General features: G+C 35.2%; 2 protein-coding genes across 3 annotated transcripts; both read left to right on the top strand.

Moving 5' to 3' along the window:
• Nucleotides 1-1,237: 1,237 nt before the first annotated feature.
• LOC125664397 (mucin-2-like) lies at nucleotides 1,238-4,560 on the top strand. Its single transcript, XM_056144963.1, has 2 exons — nucleotides 1,238-1,692; nucleotides 3,807-4,560. Exons 1-2 carry the CDS (start codon nucleotides 1,238-1,240, stop codon nucleotides 4,558-4,560), a joined length of 1,209 nt encoding a protein of 402 aa, XP_056000938.1.
• Nucleotides 4,561-5,868: 1,308 nt separating this feature from the next.
• Nucleotides 5,869-18,529, top strand: LOC125674085 (uncharacterized). 2 transcript variants are annotated; one of them, XM_048911135.2, is made up of 8 exons: nucleotides 5,869-6,019; nucleotides 6,979-7,100; nucleotides 11,159-11,192; nucleotides 11,460-11,539; nucleotides 15,476-15,533; nucleotides 16,570-16,634; nucleotides 16,877-16,910; nucleotides 18,231-18,529. In XM_048911135.2, exons 2-8 carry the CDS (start codon nucleotides 7,091-7,093, stop codon nucleotides 18,319-18,321), a joined length of 372 nt encoding a protein of 123 aa, XP_048767092.2. In that variant the 5' UTR covers nucleotides 5,869-6,019; nucleotides 6,979-7,090; the 3' UTR covers nucleotides 18,322-18,529. The 2 variants fall into 2 exon arrangements, with proteins under 2 accessions (XP_048767092.2, XP_048767084.2); XM_048911127.2 differs by having other exon boundaries at nucleotides 11,457-11,539.
• The last annotated feature ends 4,371 nt before the right edge of the window (nucleotides 18,530-22,900 follow it).

The following is a 22,900-nucleotide window of genomic DNA, read 5'->3' as shown; positions in this document are numbered from 1 at the left end:
AATACAATATGTATCAAAAACAAATTCAGATCTTATCAATAATCATCTTGAAAAGTGATAATGACGTCAGATATCTTTCATTGATTTTTCTCTCTCATTCAAATCTATGAAAGATATCTGACGTCATTATCACTTGACGCAACAATTTATGTTATATCTTGTTTCGTCACTGATTATGACGTCACAATCAAATTATCCCTATCGACAGGATACGTGTATAGAAATAAGATTGTTCCGACTTTAAAATCATCATGATCGTTGCGATGCATCTAGTTTACCTGTCTGTTCAGTGGACTTACAAATGGGTGTCCTCAAAATTCCAAGGTATTTATAATAATTAGAGGCATATATCATAATTGTCAAGCCTCTGCTTTTTCAAAGTGTCACTGTAATAATTGATTTATTATGTTTCTGAGCATGGTTGTAGTCTAAATTCCGTAACGGGACTTTCGAGATACGGATCCACTCTGACTTTTATCGCGCGTTGAACGTAATTTGTAGGGCATGTCACTTCCGGATTACAATAACAACTAAGTAAACAAGCATGGGATACTTCATTTACTATCAAATTCCTGCACTTAAATGCTATCTTTGAAAGTAAGGAATCACTACAACCATTTTATAGGAAAATGCATTTGATTAAATAATGTGAGTTGGCGAGGAAAATAAATATAGGGAATATCTTGAGGATGTCGGTAAAACTTCACGCCTTGCATCCAGTCATACGCGTCTATATACGCCGTTCTCCTTCCATCTAACTTACTCCAAGGTACTAAGCACCAATAGTGACTTGGATCGTCATCGTAGGACAGCGCTTAGCTCTTTACGGGCTGTCCGCTAGCGAAACACCATTTGTATCAATGTCAACTTTGCCCTACAATTGGTTATTATCACGTGACCGTGATGTATAAACGTCAAATATAATCGGTCGTTCCGGCACATCCCGAAAGTTCCATATTGACATACACCTTCATGTATTTCATCATCACACGAATGCAAGCCCACAGACAAAAAAAATTCAGGGGTAGGTTGCAAATACCAAGGATTTCACTGGAGTGAAAATTTCTGACCGTGTAAGTTAGAAAAAGAGATTAGGATTTTTTGTTAATCTGAAAGGTTTTGTTTTGATGCTGTTTTAAACTTTCCATCATCTGCGCCCCTTCCCTGGTTACAAACTTTATATGCTTTCACATTTTTGTGTATCTTCATTTTCCTCATATTAGATATAGAAACTGAAATGAATCTAAAATTTTCCATAGAACCAATTACCAGCATTGACGTTGAAACCAACAAACATGATGTACTGTCAACCACCTGCAACACTCACAGCAGCATGGTCACACCGCAGGCCACGCCTTCCACAAAGGCTAGCAGCATGGTCACACCGCAGACCACGCCTTCCACAAAGGCTAGCAGCATGGTCACACCGCAGACCACGCCTTCCACAAAGGCTAGCAGCATGGTCACACCGCAGACCATGCCTTCCACAAAGGCTAGCAGCATGGTCACAACGCAGACCACGCCTTTCACAAAGGCTGCAAGCATGGTCACACCGCAGGCCACGCCTTCCACAAAGACTAGCAGCATGGTCACACCGCAGGTTACACCCTCCTTCAATGCCAGCAGAATAGTCAAACCACAGGCCACGCCCTCCACCAACTCGTACTGCGGATTTCGACGGGGATTCCTTCTGTAAAGGATTTAGATGCTAATTGATTTGACTGTTTAAATATGTCATTACTTCTGCAGTTGCTCTGGCAGCTCAATGTTCAACAAAAACTTTGAAATCGCTATATCATACAAGCTCAGTAAGTCTTCTGAAAGCTTATGCGACGATGGTCCATGAAGATATTGAAAAGTAGTAAATGTGGGGAACATTTTGGCGGAATGCTTTCTTTCTTTCTTCTTGAAAGTTGGTAAAAAAAAAATTCAGGACAGTTGTGGAAAATATTGTAACGCTGCTGGTTACAGTTACGGTTACAGTTATATAAATGTATACTGCCATTTTGATAGTATTTATTTATTTTCGTTTTGATTGTTATAATTGTAATCGTAAAATAAATTTGATGTACCGGTAGTAAATAATGCAAAATATACAATACTTTTACATCAGTTAGGATTTGTTTATGAAAGAGGAAACTATTTAAGACTGTCTCTTAAAAAGCCCATGACATCACCAGGGTTTATGTTATGAATTAACTTGAGCTTGTACTTCATGAGGATGCCGAGAGAGAGAGAGAGAGAGAGAGAGAGAGAGAGAGAGAGAGAGAAAGAGAGAGAGAGAGAGAGAGAGAGAGAGAGAGAGTAAGCGACTGAGATTGAACAATGTTGAATTTGAGAGAGATGAGAGAGAGAGAGAGAGAGAGAGAGAAGAGAGAGAGAGAGATAGATGGGTCGAGTGGTGAATCCGCCAATCCCTCACATTATAGTGACTACAGGTATAAACTATACAGTATGGATAAAAACCCCGTAATAACATATACATGTATAGAGTTGATCCACCCTGTAATGCATCATAGAGAATAATAAGACTGAAAAATCAGTTTGTAGATAGCAAGGCTACTTCACAGAGTCCACGCCAGTTGTTGCAGTCTCTGAAATCTCCTTTCATGAATAGTTACGCAAATTAGCGAAGAAAACACGACAGAACGCCAAGCCAAGCCAAAAAAAAACAAAACAAACAACAACAACAAAACAAAAAAGACAGAAGGTCACTATTTTGTGGGTGAATTTGGCGTCTTTTTGCCTGAATTTTGTCTTCTTTTCGTCCTTTAACCGGTCGCGGTAGCTCAGTAGTAGAGTGTTTGCTTCGTAACCAGAAGGTCGTGAATTTGAGTCCCGCTCATGCCATGACATCGTCCAACCTAAGACGCTATAATAGGTAGTGATTGCTCCTTCGCCAAACGCTCGGCATTTAGAAGTAAGAATCACGAGTCTTTCGGGTATGACCTTAAAAACGGATGTCCCGTGTCGTGGCAGGCTTTGGCACGATAAAGAACCCTCACTGCTACGGCCCTGAGCGCTAAGCATATATCTAAATTTGTGGTACTTCACCTACAGCTGGTGACGTCTCGATATGAGTGAAAATTCTCGACGAGATATAAAATCAATCAATCAGACTTTTTGTCCTTATATCTTTTTTATTTTGGCGAAAACACGACAAATGCAAGTTGTCCTATCAACTTTTTGTCCAGTCGTCCTTTCATTATTTTAAGTCGTGTTTGTGCTATTTTATGTTTTTAAACTTATTTTTCATTAATTAGACCCATCTTCAAAATAATTTAACATAACTTTAAGTATGTATCTATATAAGAGACATGCTTTTCGATCTTCAGAAGCGTCTAACATGTGTATTTTGGTTAATGTGTTGAACTTTAATAAAGTGAGAATGAAGCAAAATACGGTATAGATCCATAGATCTTATCCCCCCCCCCCTACGTAAATCAAAGATAGACCTACCTCCGTCCATGTGAAATCCTCACGTGAATTGAAAATAGACCACCCCCTTCCATGTGAAATAAAACTAGACTTGATGATTATTCCAAAAACCATTACTCCAAAGTATTTTAGTGATCACGTAATTCGATCTTCAGAAGGATCTGACATTTTTAAAGATATCTTAAAATTGTCTCATTATAAATAAGGCTCGCAGATGACAACATTAAATGCTATACAAGGTTCCCTCGATCAGTGTCCCGGAATCACATGTTACAAATTTCGATGTAGAAGTGAAAAGTGTCAAAACCTATCTCCGAGATTTAGAATCGAATGTGTGTGTTTTAGGTAAACTTTTATGATTATGTCAGAGAAACTTTTGAGGCAAACAAGAAAACAATATCCAGCAACACGAAAACAATATCCAGCAACACGAAAACAATATCCAGCAACACGAAATCCAGCAACACGAAAACCATATCCAGCAACACGAAAACAATATCCAGCAACACGAAAACAATATCCAGCAACACGAAAACCATATCCAGCAACACGAAAACAATATCCAGTAACAAGAAAACCATATCCAGCAATAAGAAAACCATATCCAGCAACACGAAAACCATATCCAGCAACACGAAAACAATATCCAGCAACACGAAAACCATATCCAGCAACACGAAAACCATATCCAGCAACAAGAAAACCATATCCAGCAACAAGAAAACAATATCCAGCAACACGAAAACAATATCCAGTAACACGAAAGCAATATCCAGCAACAAGAAAACCATATCCAGCAACACGAAAACAATATCCAGCAACAAGAAAACCATATCCAGCAACAAGAAAACAATATCCAGCAACACGAAAACAATATCCAGTAACACGAAAGCAATATCCAGCAACAAGAAAACCATATCCAGCAACACGAAAACAATATCCAGTAACAAGAAAACAATATCCAGCAACAAGAAAACAATATCCAGCAACAAGAAAACAATATCCAGCAACAAGAAAACGATATCCAGCAACAAGAATATCCAGCAACAAGAAAACAATATACAGCAACAAGAATATCCAGCAACAAGGAAATCTTGGAACAACACTACAAAGTCATTGTAAATACAGAAACCAGGACTGTAACCGACCTCAACACGATGGAGGAGGCTTATGATAAACTATACAATTCGGTGATAGATCTGACGGTAGATTTTTTTCTTCCATATTTTTGATTGAGTTACAAAATCTATATTTGACTCGAAAATCCTTGATCCATATATGGTTATCTGTTTACCGAAAGAAAATACGATGAATACTTCAGGAAATCTCGGCGTTTATTCAATTCCGACCTCTTAAATTTTGTAAACTTGTACATATTTCATAAATGTTATGTTTAACTCTCACCATTGACTTATAAGAAATATTCTTCAAGAAAAGGACGAAGGAAAAGAAAGCATGTCACCCGAGATTTGATCTGGGATCGCCCACGCGAACATCAGACAAACTTACCACACGGTAAGTGAAGTAATCTGAAGTGAAGAATCTGAGACCATTTTAAAGAAGCACAAATTAAGAATTTACGATAAAATAAATGCAATCAATATTCAAATTTAATAAACAAGAATAGTAATCAATACCGACAATATATTTCCTAAACATATGTTTAAGTATTGTTTTGCATCAACGACCCCTTTAAACAAAATAAAAACAGAAATTTTGTATAATGTGGATCCTATGACAAAGGAAAAGAAGTTTTAAATAAACCACAGCGAGTTTCAATATGAAAAAAATAAACTTCGTTATAAAAGTTTATTTTTACGTTCAAGGGGAACAGTCATTTTCTTCGTTATATGTGTAAATTTGCTATATTCGTGTGAACAGTAATTTACTTCGTTATATTCGTGTGAACAGTAATTTACTTCGTTATATACATGTGAACAGTAATTTACTTCGTTATATACATGTGAACAGTAATTTACTTCGTTATATGTGTAAATTCGCTATATTCGTGTGAACAGTAATTTACTTCGTTATATGTGTAAATTCGCTATATTCGTGTGAACAGTAATTTACTTCGCTATATGTGTAAATTCGCTATATTCGTGTAAACAGTAATTTACTTCGTTATATGTGTAAATTTACTATATTCGTATTCGTTATAGACGCAGATTTTTTAAAATATATAATGTATAAGGAATTTGCAGAGAAAATTAGTTTCACTTCCCTATAACCGTAAATTCGCTATATCCTTGTTCGCTGTATTCGAGTTTTACTGTATACCGAATCGACATATGAATGAAAATAATTATCAACGTAATTCCAATGCGTGGGGAGTTGCATAAATCCTCACTCATGTTTAGACGCTATTTCAACACGTGTTGAAGGACGAGTTTCAGGAAAATATTACCATAAAATAACTTCCTTTTCCATATTTCCCGTTTCTACAGTTTATCAAGTCAATTTTCATTCCCATTGTAATGAACGAGTCGACCATCTATTATCATCACCCGGAAGAATTCAATTTATGTGTGTTTTGAAATTTGAAGTAGACAGATAAGAAAGAGAAAATATTTTCATTCAGGTACGTATACGTACGTGGTATATAAAATGTTATACCGTTACGACATGAATGTTCTTAAACAGGGATTTCAAAGTTTTCTAAGTTTCTTAAATGTTCATAATAATCACATTTTACAACATAGATCTGTATGTAATGGAGATCCGGAAAACAAGCTAAAAGGCTAAAAGGACTGGTTCACGTTTTTTGATTTTTCATTTTTTTTTTCATTTCTGATGTTAAACATTAAAGATATAACTATTTCAAAGTAAAACCAAATAAGGACATTTTTCAATGCAAGGATAAGAGTAAAATTTTAGCCTTAACTCTGTGTTATTTAAACAAGACTTGAACATTGTTTATGTTTACAAACTAGTAAAATGTTAATTTTGTAATCTAAAATATCCCAATTTTGCATAGACACAAATTTAAAATTACCTAAAGAATGCTTGAAATGTGATGTATAGCCAACCTAATTAAAATTAGACTTCTTAGATCCGCGCCGTATACTCTGCGTATTGCAGCGATTGTGAGCTTATTCTAGGATCTGATTTTAATTAGATTGGATGTATAGCATGAACTTAGATCGATAACCGTATAGATTTCCATACTTTGTAAACAATAACATTTCTCAATCTTTTTTTACACAACAATAAACTCTCCATATAATGCGCTTCTGTCATATCAATGTATGTATAATCGTACGTTTTTTGGCCTTTAAACACATCAGACAGTAGGTTTTGATGAATAAAAGTAACCCTACCCCCCTAAATTTAGAGTAAATCGTGAATCAGTCCCTTTAATTCCGTTCCCAAGTGTCCTTGGATGTTGTGTTCATAAAGATGCATTGCATTTATCACTTCGACTTATTCATACTAAATTTTACCCGATGATATAAAGACAAATCGAGAATAGGTGAAATGTAAAGAAGGGGAGGATCGTGAACGACCTACAGTGACTGATACTGGGTTTTGTCATTGTAGTTTAAAACGCTGGAAATCATCTACCCACGTTGATAAGTAACAAGTTCACAGACCAAGTGTGTAAATAAGGAAAAGACTTGGTATGAGTTAGATAGTATCATGCGGAATTAATATGGAAGATGGTACGTATACTTTCGTTCCCTCTAATCACCCAATGATGTGATGATCCTCTGGTCACTCAACGATGTAATGGTCATATAAAGGCTACCTATGGTCACTCAACGATGTAATGGTCATATAAAGGTTACCTATGGTCACCCAATGGTGTGATGATCATATAAGGGTTTCCTCTGGTCATCCATTAATGTAATGATCATATAAGGGTTACCTCTGGTCATCCATTAATGTAATGATCATATAAGGGTTTCCTCTGGTCATCCATTAATGTAATGATCATATAAGGGTTACCTCTGGTCATCCATTAATGTAATGATCATATAAGGGTTTCCTCTGGTCATCCATTAATGTAATGGTTATATAAGGATTACCTCTTATCACCATAGATGTAATGGTCATACAAGGGTTACTTTTAGTCACCCATTGATACAATGGTCATATAAGGGTTACCTTTTGGTCACCCAATGATGTAATGGTCATATAAAGGTTACTTCTGGTCACCCAATGATGTAATGGTCATATAAAGGTTACTTCTGGTCACCCATTGATACAATGGTCATATAAGGGTTACTTCTGGTCACCCAATGATGTAATGGTGATTAGAGGGTTACTTTTGGTCACCCATTGATCATATAAGGATTACCTCTGGGTACCCATTGGGCAATGACACTTGATTTTCGCCATCGAAGCCCCGAGCACCACCTTTTATTCAAACTTTAATTAACACTAAATCAAATTGTTGTTAACACTAAGTTATGTGGATGTTTTCATTTACTAATACCTGTTACCAATTCTGCACTTACTATTCATGGAGAGGGAAGTATAGAAACTAACATACATTGTATATGTATATATATATATATATATCTTGGGTTAATGCATGCAATTACTGGTAGTATTCAGCAAACAGTATCTTACCTTGTGTATCTACCATGTTAACTACACGCGCCGTTATCAATTTCATTCACTTCCCATCTGCCATCACTTGTCAGATTATTTTGTCAACTTATCAGTTAATTATGTCAACTTGTCAGTTAATTATGCCGACTTGTCAGATAATTATGTCGACTTGTCAGTTAATTATGCCTACTTGTCAGATAATTATGTCGACTTGTCAGTTAATTATGTCGACTTGTCAGATAATTATGTCGACTTGTCAGTTAATTATGTCGACTTGTCGGATAATTATGTCGACTTGTCAGTTAATTATGCCGACTTGTCAGATAATTATGTTGACTTGTCAGTTAATTATGTCGACTTGTCAGATAATTATGTCGACTTGTCAGTTAATTATGTCGACTTGTCGGATAATTATGTCGACTTGTCAAATTAGTATGTTGTCAAGTGGAGGGCACATTGTGGTCGTGGAAGCATTTTTACACCTACTTATAAACTCAAACTCATTTTCATTTGAAAAATGGAGAAAATCACCTGACTACATAGTTGACATAATCATCTGACAAGTCGACATATTTATTTGACTATCTGAAACAGAAACACCATACATTTCAGCTACAGGGGAAAGGTTAATTACATAATATCAGTTTTGTTATGGTTGAAACCGGCAACATTCCTTTATCAGTTCTTGGTAACAAAGCTCACCCTTGGTTTACCGAATATAATAGGATATATATAGAAAAGGAAATATTCTGAAATTGTGTAAATTGTATAATTTCCAATAATAGTAAGGTGTCCTGAAGTATCAGACATTTCAGTGTGTGGATGACCTGAGGTTACCCTTGTTTTAACAAAATGTCCTGGGAAATATAGTATATAATTTCACATCATAGAAAGATGTCCTGATGTAACCGACATCTCAGTGTATGATGACCTTAGGTCACCCTTGTTTACATTTCTACTTCTATTTCAAATACACATAGCCAAGTAACAGGTAGAGTGACCACGTGACAAACTTCCCAGTATGTCTGAAATTCATTCTTAATTCCCGTTATACACATCTTACAAACACATCTTACATATGCTTTAATTTCTAATTACAACAATTCTATTGAACAATTACAAAGTCAAAGCATTGGTGAAAATATGCCCAGTAGATAAAGATATGAACAGTTACAAACGGGTAGACAAATAACAAAATATAAAAAAAATCTCATTTTATTCTATAGTTCAGGTGAGCTAAGCATTTCCCCTTCACACTGCTGTAGTATAATAAAATATAATACAAAGTTACATAATTTTCATTTCTGAATTAAGAAGGTAGAAGGTAACTATACGTTACCCCCTCCTTTACGCAGGCGCAACATTATCTTATACTTATCTGTAAGTAAATAGCAAAATTAAATAAATATATGGGGTCATGTAAAAACAAAAAGCTTATTATGAATAAGGAAAGCAGAAATTACAGAGAGAACGGGAAGTTATCCTCAGAATCCAGAGTTTTATATACTTCATACTAATGCATAATATATGTATATTAAAACCATGCATTGTAACGTATAAAAAATATTAAGCAAGAGCCTATGGGCACCACCCCTTTTCCCCGGTGTTATCATTTTCTGACCCTCCCCCCTCCCCCGATTGTGATTGTATGTTCTTTCACAAATAAGAGAAAATAAAATGAATATACAGAAAAGGACTTGTATTATAATTTAACCCCTTTAAAATTTTATTACGTCTTTCTTGTGAACCTATTCAATGTATAACAGGTTTTCACTCACCCACCACCCCCCGATAACAACATTGAACAAAGATAAAATTGAATTTGATTTTATTATGCACCTAGTATGATATACACTTATGTATCACATTAAGTGTGAGTCCGGTGTGATAAAAGCTAGATTTCCCTCATTTTGGGATCAATGTACATAAAGTGAAAGTTCGTACATGTACCGATATCCTGCGGATTAGTGTTGAACCCGAAAAGATACAGCGGGGTAAAGGTCAGACACTTAGCAAAGTTTATGACCCTAGCTAAGAGGAATTAACATATTTATTTCATAACATATGAAATAGATAAAAGGCTAACAGAGAATTTATGTTCGAATAAAATTAAAAAGTCATCTCATTATTAATCTAAATGATAAAATACCAGTATTTAGTTTAGAAACGAACTGCCCGAAGTCCTCTCCTATTTAGGATTGGAATACTGCGGTTACCGAGTCTCTGTTTCTTAAAAAATGATGAATCAAACATAAGATGTTTAATTTAACTTAATAGGATAATGAATCTACTGCTTGTGGACAAATACCTAAAATTTTGATTTTAATCAAAATAAACCATATTTTCACGATTTTGTTTGTGTTATCTTAGCTACATACATTAATCATTCTAATTCTTAAATCCGTTCCGTTTTGCTGGTCTATATCACATTATCGTACTTGTTATGTTATGGGGATGCAGATAACAATGAATGATCATTTAAATTAGGCTTTTTAAAATTTATTTATTTATTCAATTTAGAAATGATGACATGTAAATGACCGACAATGATGACCTGGGTACTCATTTCGCTTCGGAGGTGTGTATTATATACATCTTCGCACAAGTCTGCACTGTACTTTCACTTTTATGTGGGACTATTCTACAGCGTAGTAAACTATGTTGAAGGTAGTTAATGAAAAATAGGGTGACCCGGGGTCATACTAAAATGGGATTACCCCGGGTCCCAATCGGATCACGCGCTCGTCCTTTTTCATAACCGGTTCATTTGCAGTTACGGAAATAGCCGAGTAGTTACGATTACCCGGGTTCTAATTGAGGATACGAATTATCCTTCTGCGCACGCACTGCGACGCTTTACGTCAACACGTTCCATGAAACGTATGTTATTGTGAAGCGCTGCAGTTCATACCCTCATGTATTTTTCAAAAATGAGGTTTATCTTTTTTTTACATTTACATTTCATTTTCATTTCTGTCGGAATTATTAGCTGTCTAAATAATCGTACTATATTCATCAATATTCATACGCACATTGTTCACATTCATGAGAATATGACTATCATTTCATTGGTAAATATATCGAATGCAAACACACTGGGAATGTAAATATTAGATAACTTCAGATTTGTTGAATAATTCACACTGCTTCTCTCTTTTTACAGTGGATATTTATGAAAATGTTCCAGATAGCAAAAGGTATGTAAGATTTTAATTGCCTATGTCAAATATTACTTATTTACATATTATTCCCTTTGTTTGCCTCCAAGACTTTCAAAAGGTAATGACAGATTTCATTGAAATGGTTTGGGAATGGTAGAGAAAACTATAGAATTAACAGGCAGATCGGGGAAAATACATGCTAGTAACTATAGATGCAGGATTCTTCTTTTTTTTTTTTTTTTTTTTTTGGACTTTGATAGGTTGATGTTTAATTAAGTTTAAACTGGTTTTCTTTTTCAGTAGTTCGGGTGCCAACGACAGGAGTGTAAATTGCGGATATGTTCTGATGACAGATAAGAAATGTATAAAATGTCAATTAAAAGGTAAAAATAGATACTATCTAAAAGAATTGGGTTTGTCAAAGTAAACTTATTATACTTTAAAACTTACGTTTGACCTACTCACCCATTTTTTCGTCGTGAATTTCCATTTTTCTCTGAAATATTCTTAGATCGCACTTCACGTGTACGATATAACCTCGTGGGTTTCAAACGATGTATTTTTTGTGAAATCGGCGATCGGACAAGAGCATACTTTTTATTTTTCAATTTGGAAACAAAGAAAGGAAAATCACGTAATGACATTATATGCCGTTTATGATTATTGAAGATACACAAAAATAGGCATAAAACATTGACAGTCATCATATTATGTGAAAACAATTAGAAAATGACCCTTTATATCAAAGAAAGATTTGCCATGAAAATTTGCAATTATCCGAGTTTTGTAAAAATAAAAATGCATTGAAATTCAATTAAGAGGTAACAAGAAATATTTTTATCAAGTGACTTAACGGAAACTGCATATAATAATAATTTTCTCGCGCAACGTCAAGGAAAGATCGAAAAATCTAATTCACTATAAATAGATGTGGCATCATCTACTCTCTCTGCCATCTTTATCTCACTAAAAATCAGGCATTTTGTTTTCACAAAAGATTTAATGCTACAGATATTGACTTTTTGTGAAAATAAATGCTTTTATGGATCAGATACCTTAAGCACTAGGCTACACTTGACATATATCCTAAAATTATTCGACACATTTTTACACATGTAATCTCACTTCAGAAAGTTGATGGGCCGATAGTTCAAAACTATCTCCCGCAAGCAATAAACGAATTTGTACAGTGTTTGTTTCGGGTTCAATTCATTACTTTATATATAACATATATATAGACTATCACTCTTTCTCCCATTACCAACTCTCTTTCATCACTCCAGTACAGTTGTTCTTTTTTTTGTTTTACTAAAGTGTTATGAAACACTTGGGACAATTGAGAATGGCTGTTGGTAATTTCTTTCCTTTGTATATTTCAAATTTCAATTCGATGGATCGTTGAGAGTGCTTGTGTGTTTATTGCATGTAAATGTACATGTATACTTCAAAAGAGTTGACAACAGCTGAAGGAAAGACGTTCACAAAAAAAAAATGGATTAAAAATAACTCAAATCTGTAAGTGTGATGTCTCCCATCACACACATTAAACAAGTCTCGTCAGAAACCGGTTCTCTCTGGATTTTTTTTTTTAATTTTGAGGCTTGCCGAATGTCATTTGAAATTTTTTTTAAGGAACGAGAGCTTTAGCAAACCAGTTACTAACGAACACCGGTTATGAAACCTATACTTCTCTCGACTTTATACTAAAGGACTGTGTTATCCTCAAATTCATTTTTCTCATTTATAAAAGACCATAGATAATGTTTTTACACTCTATAAAAATATTTAATAACACTGCTAAGCAGTGTTTACATCGTTCCTAAATTTTGAATCAAGCTAAGAAGTCCACGAAAACAGTCTGCTTGATGTCCGCATTAGCAATTTGCAGACCTCAATGGGTTTTTTCCCCCAGGAAGAATCACACGGCTTTGATAATTAAGGACACTTGATGAAATAAAATATATGCTTAAGTTGATATATATTTTTATACCCGCACTTTCTAAAGATTGATTAATTGTATCTTGCTTAACGTCTCTTTTCACTCATATGGTATCTGAGACGTTACCAAGGCCGGTGAAGGGGTTCAAATTTAGACCTTTGCTTACGGCCTTTGAGCAGTGCGGATTCTTTAGTGAGCTACACTTACTGCGAGACGGACATCCGTTTTTAAGGTCTCCGAGGACCCGCAACATTCACACCTGATGCCGAGAGTTTGGCGATGGAACTGTCACTACCTGTTTTAACGACTTACGTCTGTCGAACCCCGGCCTTCCGCATGCGGGGTGAACGCTCTAACCTCTCGGCCACCGCGGCGGTCTTCTATCTACAGAAAGTTCTGGTATATTATTGTTACCCTAGGCCGTCCGTCTGTCACACTTTCTTCTTCCTCAAACTCCTCTTTAGTTTTAAGCAGTAAACAATTAATGTTTTGGAATATGATAGGTAGTGTCCTGTAGATGTGCAATGAGTTTCGGAATTTTCATTTTCACCCGAGCGGCAAAATGGGGGTAAAAGAAATGATGTTTTTTTCTTCTAGAAAAACCTGGTTCCCAGAACTCCTTATACATTTTGCGCAATAGCCAAAGCATTTTGAATGATGATTTTTTGGTGTCCTGTAAATGTGCAATAAGGTTTCGGAATTTTCAATATAACACTGGGGCCCAAATGGGAGTTGAAAAACGACGTATGTTTTTTTCTTCTATAACCCCCCCCCCCCAAAAAAAAACAACCCCAAAGCAACAAAGCAAAGACTCCTGGTTCCATGTACTCCTCTTACAATTTATGAAGTAATCATATGATCTTTTGAAAGATGATAATTGGAGGTAATTGGTGGTTTCCTATAGATGTACAAGCTTTCAGAATTTTCATTTCCATCCTGTGGGACCAATTGAGGTTTGATATAACAAGAATATAGAAATTTGTGTTTATTATGTATGTGTCAAAGTGGATTGTCTCTACGCTCACAAATTCGCGTATTCGGATGGGGTTTACTTGATATTATTTAGTCTCTGCTTTCTTCAGTTCTCTCTCTCTCTCTCTCTCTCTCTCTCTCTCTCTGTGTGTGTGTTTGTGTCTCTCTCTCAGACGCTGGATATGGATGTGTAGCGATAGTGGATGAGCGGATCATAGGATCTAATTTTAATTAGATTGCTGACTCCCGGAGCTTTTATGTAAAGGATATAAGCCAAAAAAAACTGTCCATTCTGTGAGAGAAAGAACTGATCGAGGCTCGTAGGGCCCAGATCAGTTCTTTCTCTCACAGAATGGACAGTTTAAGGCTTATATCCTACTTAAAACATTACATCTTTTGTTCTAAGAATGGACAGACTCAAGTAAACCCATTGACGATAATTATGAGTAAAGCTATTTTGAATAGACTGACAATATAACTAGTCTTGTGTAGAATTCTGTTTCTTTTGTTCCCTTATTGGACAGTGTCCGGTAAGTAGTCTTCTACTGCAGGTTTTATATTCACTCTTTCTATAGTACTGAGCCGTATCAACATGTCTTCCTCTGATGGGGAGAGCATTTTCATTGCACAATCAAACAGGATTTTAATGAAAGTACTGCAAATATTATCTTAATGAGTGTTATATTCTGGATATGGAGGGTGAGAAAGTTATGGAGCCAAATTTTGATCTGAAAAGCATTGTGTTTTCGAATATTTGGATGAGGAAATAATTAACACCATCCAAAAGAACCCAATACGCCTATCTCGTGAAATGAAATTATTGATGAAAGCGAAAATGATAATATATATGCTAATAAAGAATTAAAAAGCGTTGGGAAGAAGTTTCGGAATGTGCGTCTGAATCCAGCGAAATTCAAATACAGTATGGAAATATGTCTTTCAAATTTAAGTTTTAATGGCCAATGGAATTAAAAAATTGTGAATCTAACGAGTTGAAGCAGAGAATTCTACTAAAGGGAAATATCGTTTTAAGTGTTTCAGTGATTTTTCCGATATGTGTTGATTCTTACTTGTAGGGAATTTAAAATTAAATTTGTATCTCTTTGACAAATGTATTGTCTTTCTCTTATTTTCAGCCAACCTGTAGACGTCTAATAAGTTATTGGGGTTTACCTGGCACTGTCCAATAAGTTGACAATTACTGTCCATTATTTTTAAGAACGGGCAGTATCTGTCCATTCTTAAAAATAATGTACAGCAATTGTCAACTTATTGGACACCTACAGGTAACCTTTTCATTACAAGTGGCCTTTCTTCTATATAAAATCCTAAAAAGACAAAGGATTGCGTAACAAAAATGTTTTAACAAAATCTAATCATGTAATGTATCCCAATGATGTACTTTTAGGTAATCCAAGTATTAAGTGCAAATGTCAAGAGCAAGCCGAACAAGGAAACGAAACAGAGTGAGTACGGAAAATAAAACTATCAACGTAATGTTATATAACACCGTCACCTTCTCAGATTTATGTTGCGATATTCCACTATCACCTGCCTATGGTGTTTATGTCTCTCAAATGATTCGATACGCACGAATATGTTCTGCGTATGATCAGTTTTTAAATCGAGGTAGGCTGCTGACAAATAAGTTGATGTTACAGGGCAATCTCTGCCCAGAGTTGTCGTTCCTTACTCTCACATATACAGGGGTTTCAACAGTCTCGTTTAAAGTCAGCATTTCGCAAATTCTGTATGGTCGTTATAATAATCTGATTTACAAATACAACCTGTCATTAGGTCGAATCTGTCTAACGTGTTTTATACCATTTGTTAGGTTGTTATTTACATACTGATTTTGACTACGGATTACTCTGTTTACCTGATCTTAAAATATATAGGGCTCACAGTGGATGCTTACTCCTAGGCTAGACTCCTGATCCCACCTCAGATGTGTCCAGGGTTCCGTGTTTGTCCTACCCTTAATTTGTAATCTTAATAGATTTATGAGATGGATCACTGTTCGTAATCTTCACTTTTTCATTCCCTTTTCTGATACTTGTATGCGACCGCCGTGGTGGCGGAGAGGTTAGAGCGTTCGCCCCGCATGCAGAAGGCCGGGGTTCGAATCCGTTAAAAACAGGTAGTGACAGCTCCATCGCCAAACGCTCGGCATTAGGTGTGAATGTCACGGGTCCTCGGAGATGACTTTAAAAACGGATGTCCTGTGTCACAGTAGGTGTGGCACGCTAAAGAACCCTCACTACTCAATGGCCTAAATTTGGTGACGTCTCTATATGAGTGAAAACGTTAGGCAAGATACAATAAATGTGACTTGTAGGCACAGACTTATTGTCTCGTTCCTACTTAGTTCTCCATCCAAAGGTTCAATCGAGAAGTCTCAAACAAGAATATCCGATCAAGTTCTGTCCGACTTAAGAGTCCATCTGACTCCATTAAATAAAATAACTGAAATAATCATTCCATTAAAATTTTATTTTACAGTTTCTACACATCTCATCAAGGTGCAGATTACGAGAACATGAAAGTTACAAGAGCTAAAAATATGGGTAAATTTTCCCATAACGACATTTTCTATCTACAAATACTTAATATACACTTATATACATACATGTACTTATCTGTGAATTTAAAATTTACTTTCACTTAATTAAACCGTTCTAAATGTTGATACTTCAGCTAGGATATCTAGTAACAAAAATCGCATTCTGTCGTGTCTTCTTCCTTTATTCTATGACGTTGTAACATGATGAAAAACTGAAAAATGACTGAAAACCGCATTTTTTTCCAGAAAAAATAGAAACGTTGAAGAAGCAGGCCTTGGAGTATGTATCAATTTTATATAAGGATTTCAAACACTCTAAAGTCAAACATCCAAATGATAGCTCTTTTCTTTTCTGAACAACTTAGAATACAACAGATTAAAATTTATAATTTGATGTCATTATATGAATTAATATTGTTACATTGTCAAATACGTGTACATAATTTAGTATATTAAAAGACTGCCGTTATATGACAGTTCTCTGCCTTTTAATCTTGGTCTAAAAGTAGACTTTGTATAAGGATATGTAGCCAAAGTATTGGGTTTTTTTCTTCTTCTTGCTGTCCTCCTTTCTTCTTCCTTTATTTATGAGTTCTTGCTGTAAATATGGATACTTTCAGATTTACATACTTGTATAAAATACCCCATATCCACTGGTTAGGTTGGAATGTAGGGGTTTGTAAAAATCCTAACAAAGTAAAAGTCTTCTCTCTTTATTTGTGAGTGCTTGTTGTATACATATTGTTTTACATATTAATTACCCAATATCCACTGGTAAGGATGGAATGTAGGGGTTTGTAAAAATCCTAACAAAGTAAAAGTCTTCTCTCTTTATTTGTGAGTGCTTGTTGTATACATATTGTTTTACATATTAATTACCCACTGGTTAGGATGGAATGTAGGGGTTTGTAAAAATCCTAATAAAGTAAATCCTAATAAACAACATTTATTCAAAGAAAAAAAGAAGAAGAAGAAATGTTAACATTAGAACTTCACGCACAGAAGTTTTTCACAATGTAACCACACAAAGGAGCAGAGTACCATTTAATTAAGACTGTGATTAATCTCTGATCATGTTAAAATACTTAACAGACTCGTAGCGTCGTTTTTCAAAGAGGGGGAGGGGGGCAAAGGAACTTCACAGTTACCTAGAATTCTTGACAAGCCAAAAAAAAAAAAAATATAAAAAACCCTCAAAGCGATATTCTTTGACCCAAACTTTAAAAAATCCTATATCGTGACAGAGAGAGGGAGGGTCCAGGCAAGTCATCGGTTTGAGCTTATATTGACGGTTGGGGACAATCAGCCAAATATCTTACTTTGCATGTCAAAAATATTTTTAAAAGAGGGTGGGGGTGGATGCAGGTCCTCTGATTCTACGTACCTGTTTAAATAGATGACACGTCACACCTATCTGTCCCTAATGTATCTGGTTATGTAAATCTTAATGTATCTGGTTATGTAAATCTTAATGTATCTGGTTATGTAAATCTTAATGTATCTGGTTATGTAAATCAAATGTAATAAAAAAAATAAAAAAAATAAAGCTATGTAAACTTGTTGATATCTATATATCTACAATCTGTGATTTTCATTCCAGGAATCAAGCCAATAAGTGTAGTAAAGCGGAGATGCGTATCTATGACAACCCCGAAGAAGGAAAGTCAGGCTGTCCTTGTACGATATTGTGAATATTGGAGAACTGTTCAGATCATGAACGGTTGTGCTAAAATCATCAGAGAACGCTGCATGATGTGTCAAAAGATGTACCGCTATATAATTCATATATATGTACATCTATGCGGTGCACTCACCCCCTATATAATTTATATACATGTACATCTATGCTATGCACTCACCCTTTGTATAATTCATATACATATTCATGTTCATCTATGCTGTGTGTTTGTATATATAATTGGTAACAATGTTAAAAACATTGGAAATATAACTTAAGTATGTGAATGCTTGGTTTTTAACACCATTCATTTTAAAAGTGTGTTCTTTTCGATCGCGATCCTATCGAAGTTCACAATGCCTCTAATTTTGTTTTCAGAATAATTATGGAGGTAATAAGAAAAAACCATTTCAATTCTTTTTCATTAAAATATGTCTTTTCAATTCAAAACTGAGGAAATATTGATATTCCTAGTGTACTTCCGATTATACCAGTAATTAATATGATTGGTAAATAAACTATAAACATATAATTAATATGAGCACATAATCCTCATAACCAGTTTTGAGAGGTGACTAAAGAGTGCGTATAGTAATCATTACGTGTTCAAAGCACTTCAACTTTGATCTCACTGGTATACAATTGAAGCATTTAACGAGCACTTTTAGAAGTGTTTGAGCTTCATTTACATTAAAATTTCCTCTAAGTATCTTAACGAATGTCCTCAAAATACGAGTAAATCTCTGTACTTTGACCAATATTGTATTGTTCGATTCTATGATCAACTTAAAAATGATATGCTCTGCAGATTTTATATATATATATATATATATATATATATATATATATATATATATATACACACACAAAGCACTAAAATGACCAACGACTGGTCCCTTCTTCAGGACAAACGAAAAGAATTACATAATGTGGCCAATATCAACAGAGAATAATAACAAAAAATAATAAAAATGTATTTGACATTTGACCTTGTATTCATGTTGTGGATCCGACACTTTTAGGTATCGGGTGTTATTGTAACTTAGTGCTTATATATATATATATATATATATATATATATATATATATATATATATATATATATACACATCAGAGAGATACTTACATATTCAATTTTCTGAGAGAAATATATATATCATTCGTTTAATGCTTGCTAACAACTACTATTCATTAGATAGTGCGCGTATGTCAAGTTGCCTGAGTGTGTGGTATAGGTGTACAGGTCAGTGTGCAGGCTTTCTGTGGGTATAAATAGTTGTACTGGATGTCAGTTTGAATAGCAGTGATAAACTTAAAAAGAAATGAACATGAGGCTTTTAAAATAAAAAAGAAAGATTGAATGTCTCTGTGTATTGGGTATGTAACAATAACTCCCAGATTACATTGTTAAACCTGTCACGTGAGTTTGGTTTTATTTGTCTTTCTCATGTTAAGGCCGACGAAACTAATTGTTTGAAGTATATCTAAATACCTTTAATCTCATTTAAGAACAAAGACGGATATTTATTTAGTGAATGTTCAAGCGCTTTGTAATATTTAAATTTTAAATTCAACCTTAAATACTTGATTAAATCTCCTACACTTAATAACCAGAGATACCCCTGGTGCACAGAATGAATGCACACGAGCTTTCACTGCAGGGACGTTACTTACATTTATTCACAGAAAGAATAAACTGCTTTCATTCAGTACCAAAAAAATCTTTTGTGCGTTAAGGTGGATTTTTTCTTTTACTTTAATATCAACACTTAATCATGCTCTTATCGTAATCGGGGAGAAAATATATCTATCCGAAGTTACAACAAGGATTGGAAATATATACACCACTGATTTTAAAGGATCTGAAACTTAAAATGACAACTTCAATAGTGTATAATCAAGTTTCTGCAGATTTAAAACCGGGAACTAGGAACACTCCGGAGCCAGTGTATGTGAGATACCCCAACAACACGGATTTCCCGGTCGATACCGTTGTGAGGTATACACCAAAAGTTTCCCCTGTGAAAATAACCTTTGCTCCTGACACAAACTTTGACTACAAAAATAAATCTAAAGTGGCAGAAAAGGTGAAAAGATCGAACTACACTTTTAAACCGGTTTCTGAAAAGAGAAGAAATTCGCTGAAATTTCAAGCACCTGCTTCCACTCTTCCATCATCTACTTTCGTTACCACAAACCGGCAAGATTTTGGTGATACAGCTGAACATCTCAAGAGATCTCTCAGACCGGCACCAAAATGGTTCTACAAAAGCCAGACGAATTTACACGAAGCGCGACCTAGTCCATTAGAAAGTAGAAGTATGGAATACAGGGATGTGTCCACGCATTCTGACTGCAGCAGCGTCAACAGGACATACGCACGGTCCCTTGTACTCTTTCCATCTCAAAAACGTGCCAAAACGTTGGATAATTTCAACACAAACGCCTCCTCATATGAATATAAGCCATTAGTGGGTGACAGAGTTATCCTCAAAGCTCAGTTATTGAGAGAATTTCCGAATGACTCAGTAGCGAATGATAGGAACGGTGCTGGAAAAGTAGATAATCGGAGAAATGATAGGTTTTCAGATTCGTTAAACAGATACGGTATCTACCGCTCTGACCCAGAAATTCAAAAGAAAACCAGTCATATGTCATCTAGACCTACTCATGAGTCTGACGTCGGTCAGAAAACCAGCTCTGTGCAAAGAGTGACCAATGAAATGGAGAGGACATACGGCAAACAAGCAAAGCTGAAGGAAATGATAAAGAAGTGAATTCAATCATCTGCTTTATTGCTTACACAGTGCCATTTCTTTTTTCAGCAAGGAAATGTAGAAATATGCATCGTTCTTTTAAATTATATTCATTCAAGATGTTATTGCATTTACGTTCTTTAGTAATGGTGTCCTCTAAATCATGGGACGTTAAATGCCTGAAGTTTTCAGCGATGATATCCTCTAAATTAAAGGACATTACATGTCTGACGTTTTCGGTGATGGTATCCTCTAAATCATAGGACATTATATTTCTGTGTATTTTTGGCGTGTTTTTAACCAGAAATTTCCTTGGATTTGAAATCTAATTTCCTTCATGCGCAACGATTGTTATTTTTGTATTGTAAAATATCACTTATGTTTTTTATTGTTATCGTTGTGACAACAAATGTTTGGTTTTGAAAATCTTCTAGATATGCTAGAGTGGTTTGTTTATATATCTCAACTGATTCGATACACAAGAGCTTGCTCTGCGTATGATCAGTTTTTAAATCGAGACAGGCTACTAAAAGACAAGGTGATGGTGCAGGGGTTTCAACAGTCTCGAAGTCAGGATTTCGCTATTTCTATGGTCGTTATAACGATCTACTTTGCCACTACAACCTATCATTGGGTCATATGCTGTCTGACATGTTTAATACCGATTATTACGCCGTTCTTGGTATACTGATTTTGACTACGGATAACTCCGTTTACCTAATCAAGATGTAGGGCTCACGGCGGGTTTGACTGGTCGACAGGTGATGCTTATTCCTCGACACCTGATCCCACCTCTTGCATATTCAAGGGTCCATGTTTTCCCAACTGTCTATTTTGTTTTGGTTATAGGAGTTATGAGATTGATCACTGTTCGTTACCTTCACCTTTCTTTCAATTTAAGTTGTTATTCCTGAAAAGAGCGTCTAATCAATGTGTTCCTAGCTTTTAACGAGATGCCTATTAGCCTTATTGGTCACGTGAGTGTTAGTCAAAGGTACCGGTATCACTAGTCGTAATGCTACGTTCCCACTCACGATTCGCGGCATGATTGAAATCGTGATCTTAATCATGGTGATCAATCAAATCATACCCAATCTTGACGTCAGTCGTGACAATTGTGTTGATTGTAGAAAATGATTTGACTGTCAAAAAACAATTCTATCAACATGATTAGTTTTCAGTCCTTTTAATCGCATAAGATCGTATTGCATCGTAACAAAGCGCAACATATTGCATCTAATCGTGCTCCCAACTCGTGATGATCCTGGTACAGGTTATTTTGAATTTACAGTTTCGAATGTTGGACCGATGTTGAAAGTATTTAGAGCCTGGTCTTAACTGAAGGGCAATGTATTTTAGAATTGAAAGTAGAGGACTTTTAATACATCGATCATAACAAAGCATTTTCTATATGACTATGCATGAGATTTCCAAAAAAAACAAACAAACCGAAAAATGGAACCGAAAGTGTAGGAGTCCTGGCAAAATCTGTGTCACCCTTGTCCCAAAGATGCTTCATACCAATTTGAAAAGAATGGGAAAGTTAATTATCAAGAAATTTAATGATTTCAATTATTAACATGCGACTCAAGTGACCTAAAACAATTCTTGATTGAAAGCAATCCTTCATTTAAAAAAAATGCTAGTTATGAATTGATTAACAACGAGTCGACAAATGTTTAGCAGTATAGATGGATCCAACCTTCATTCCTATAAAATTGGGTAAATCACTTCCTACAAGAAGATAGAAAATGAACAACTGTGACAGATTCCTCACAATGATGAATTTCATTGACCGAAAGGATTCCTTTCCTTTCCTTGAAAGAACAGACAACT

Source organism: Ostrea edulis, chromosome 1, assembly GCF_947568905.1.
Source record: "Ostrea edulis chromosome 1, xbOstEdul1.1, whole genome shotgun sequence".
NCBI classification, from domain to species: domain Eukaryota; kingdom Metazoa; phylum Mollusca; class Bivalvia; order Ostreida; family Ostreidae; genus Ostrea; species Ostrea edulis.
Note: the sequence above shows the minus strand (reverse complement) of the source record. Positions and strands in the feature narration are given on the sequence as shown.

What these genes read in the sequence shown, in the direction of transcription:
- LOC125664397 (XM_056144963.1), top strand. Translation starts at nt 1,238, where the DNA reads ATGAATCTAAAATTTTCCATAGAACCAATTACCAGCATTGACGTTGAA. An exon ending in TTTCGACGGGGATTCCTTCT is followed by an intron (nt 1,693 to 3,806) that starts GTAAAGGATTTA and finishes TGATTATGTCAG; the next exon opens with AGAAACTTTTGAGGCAAACA.
- LOC125674085 (XM_048911127.2), top strand. An exon ending in TATAAAATGTCAATTAAAAG is followed by an intron (nt 11,540 to 15,475) that starts GTAAAAATAGAT and finishes ATGTACTTTTAG; the next exon opens with GTAATCCAAGTATTAAGTGC. An exon ending in GAACAAGGAAACGAAACAGA is followed by an intron (nt 15,534 to 16,569) that starts GTGAGTACGGAA and finishes TTTATTTTACAG; the next exon opens with TTTCTACACATCTCATCAAG.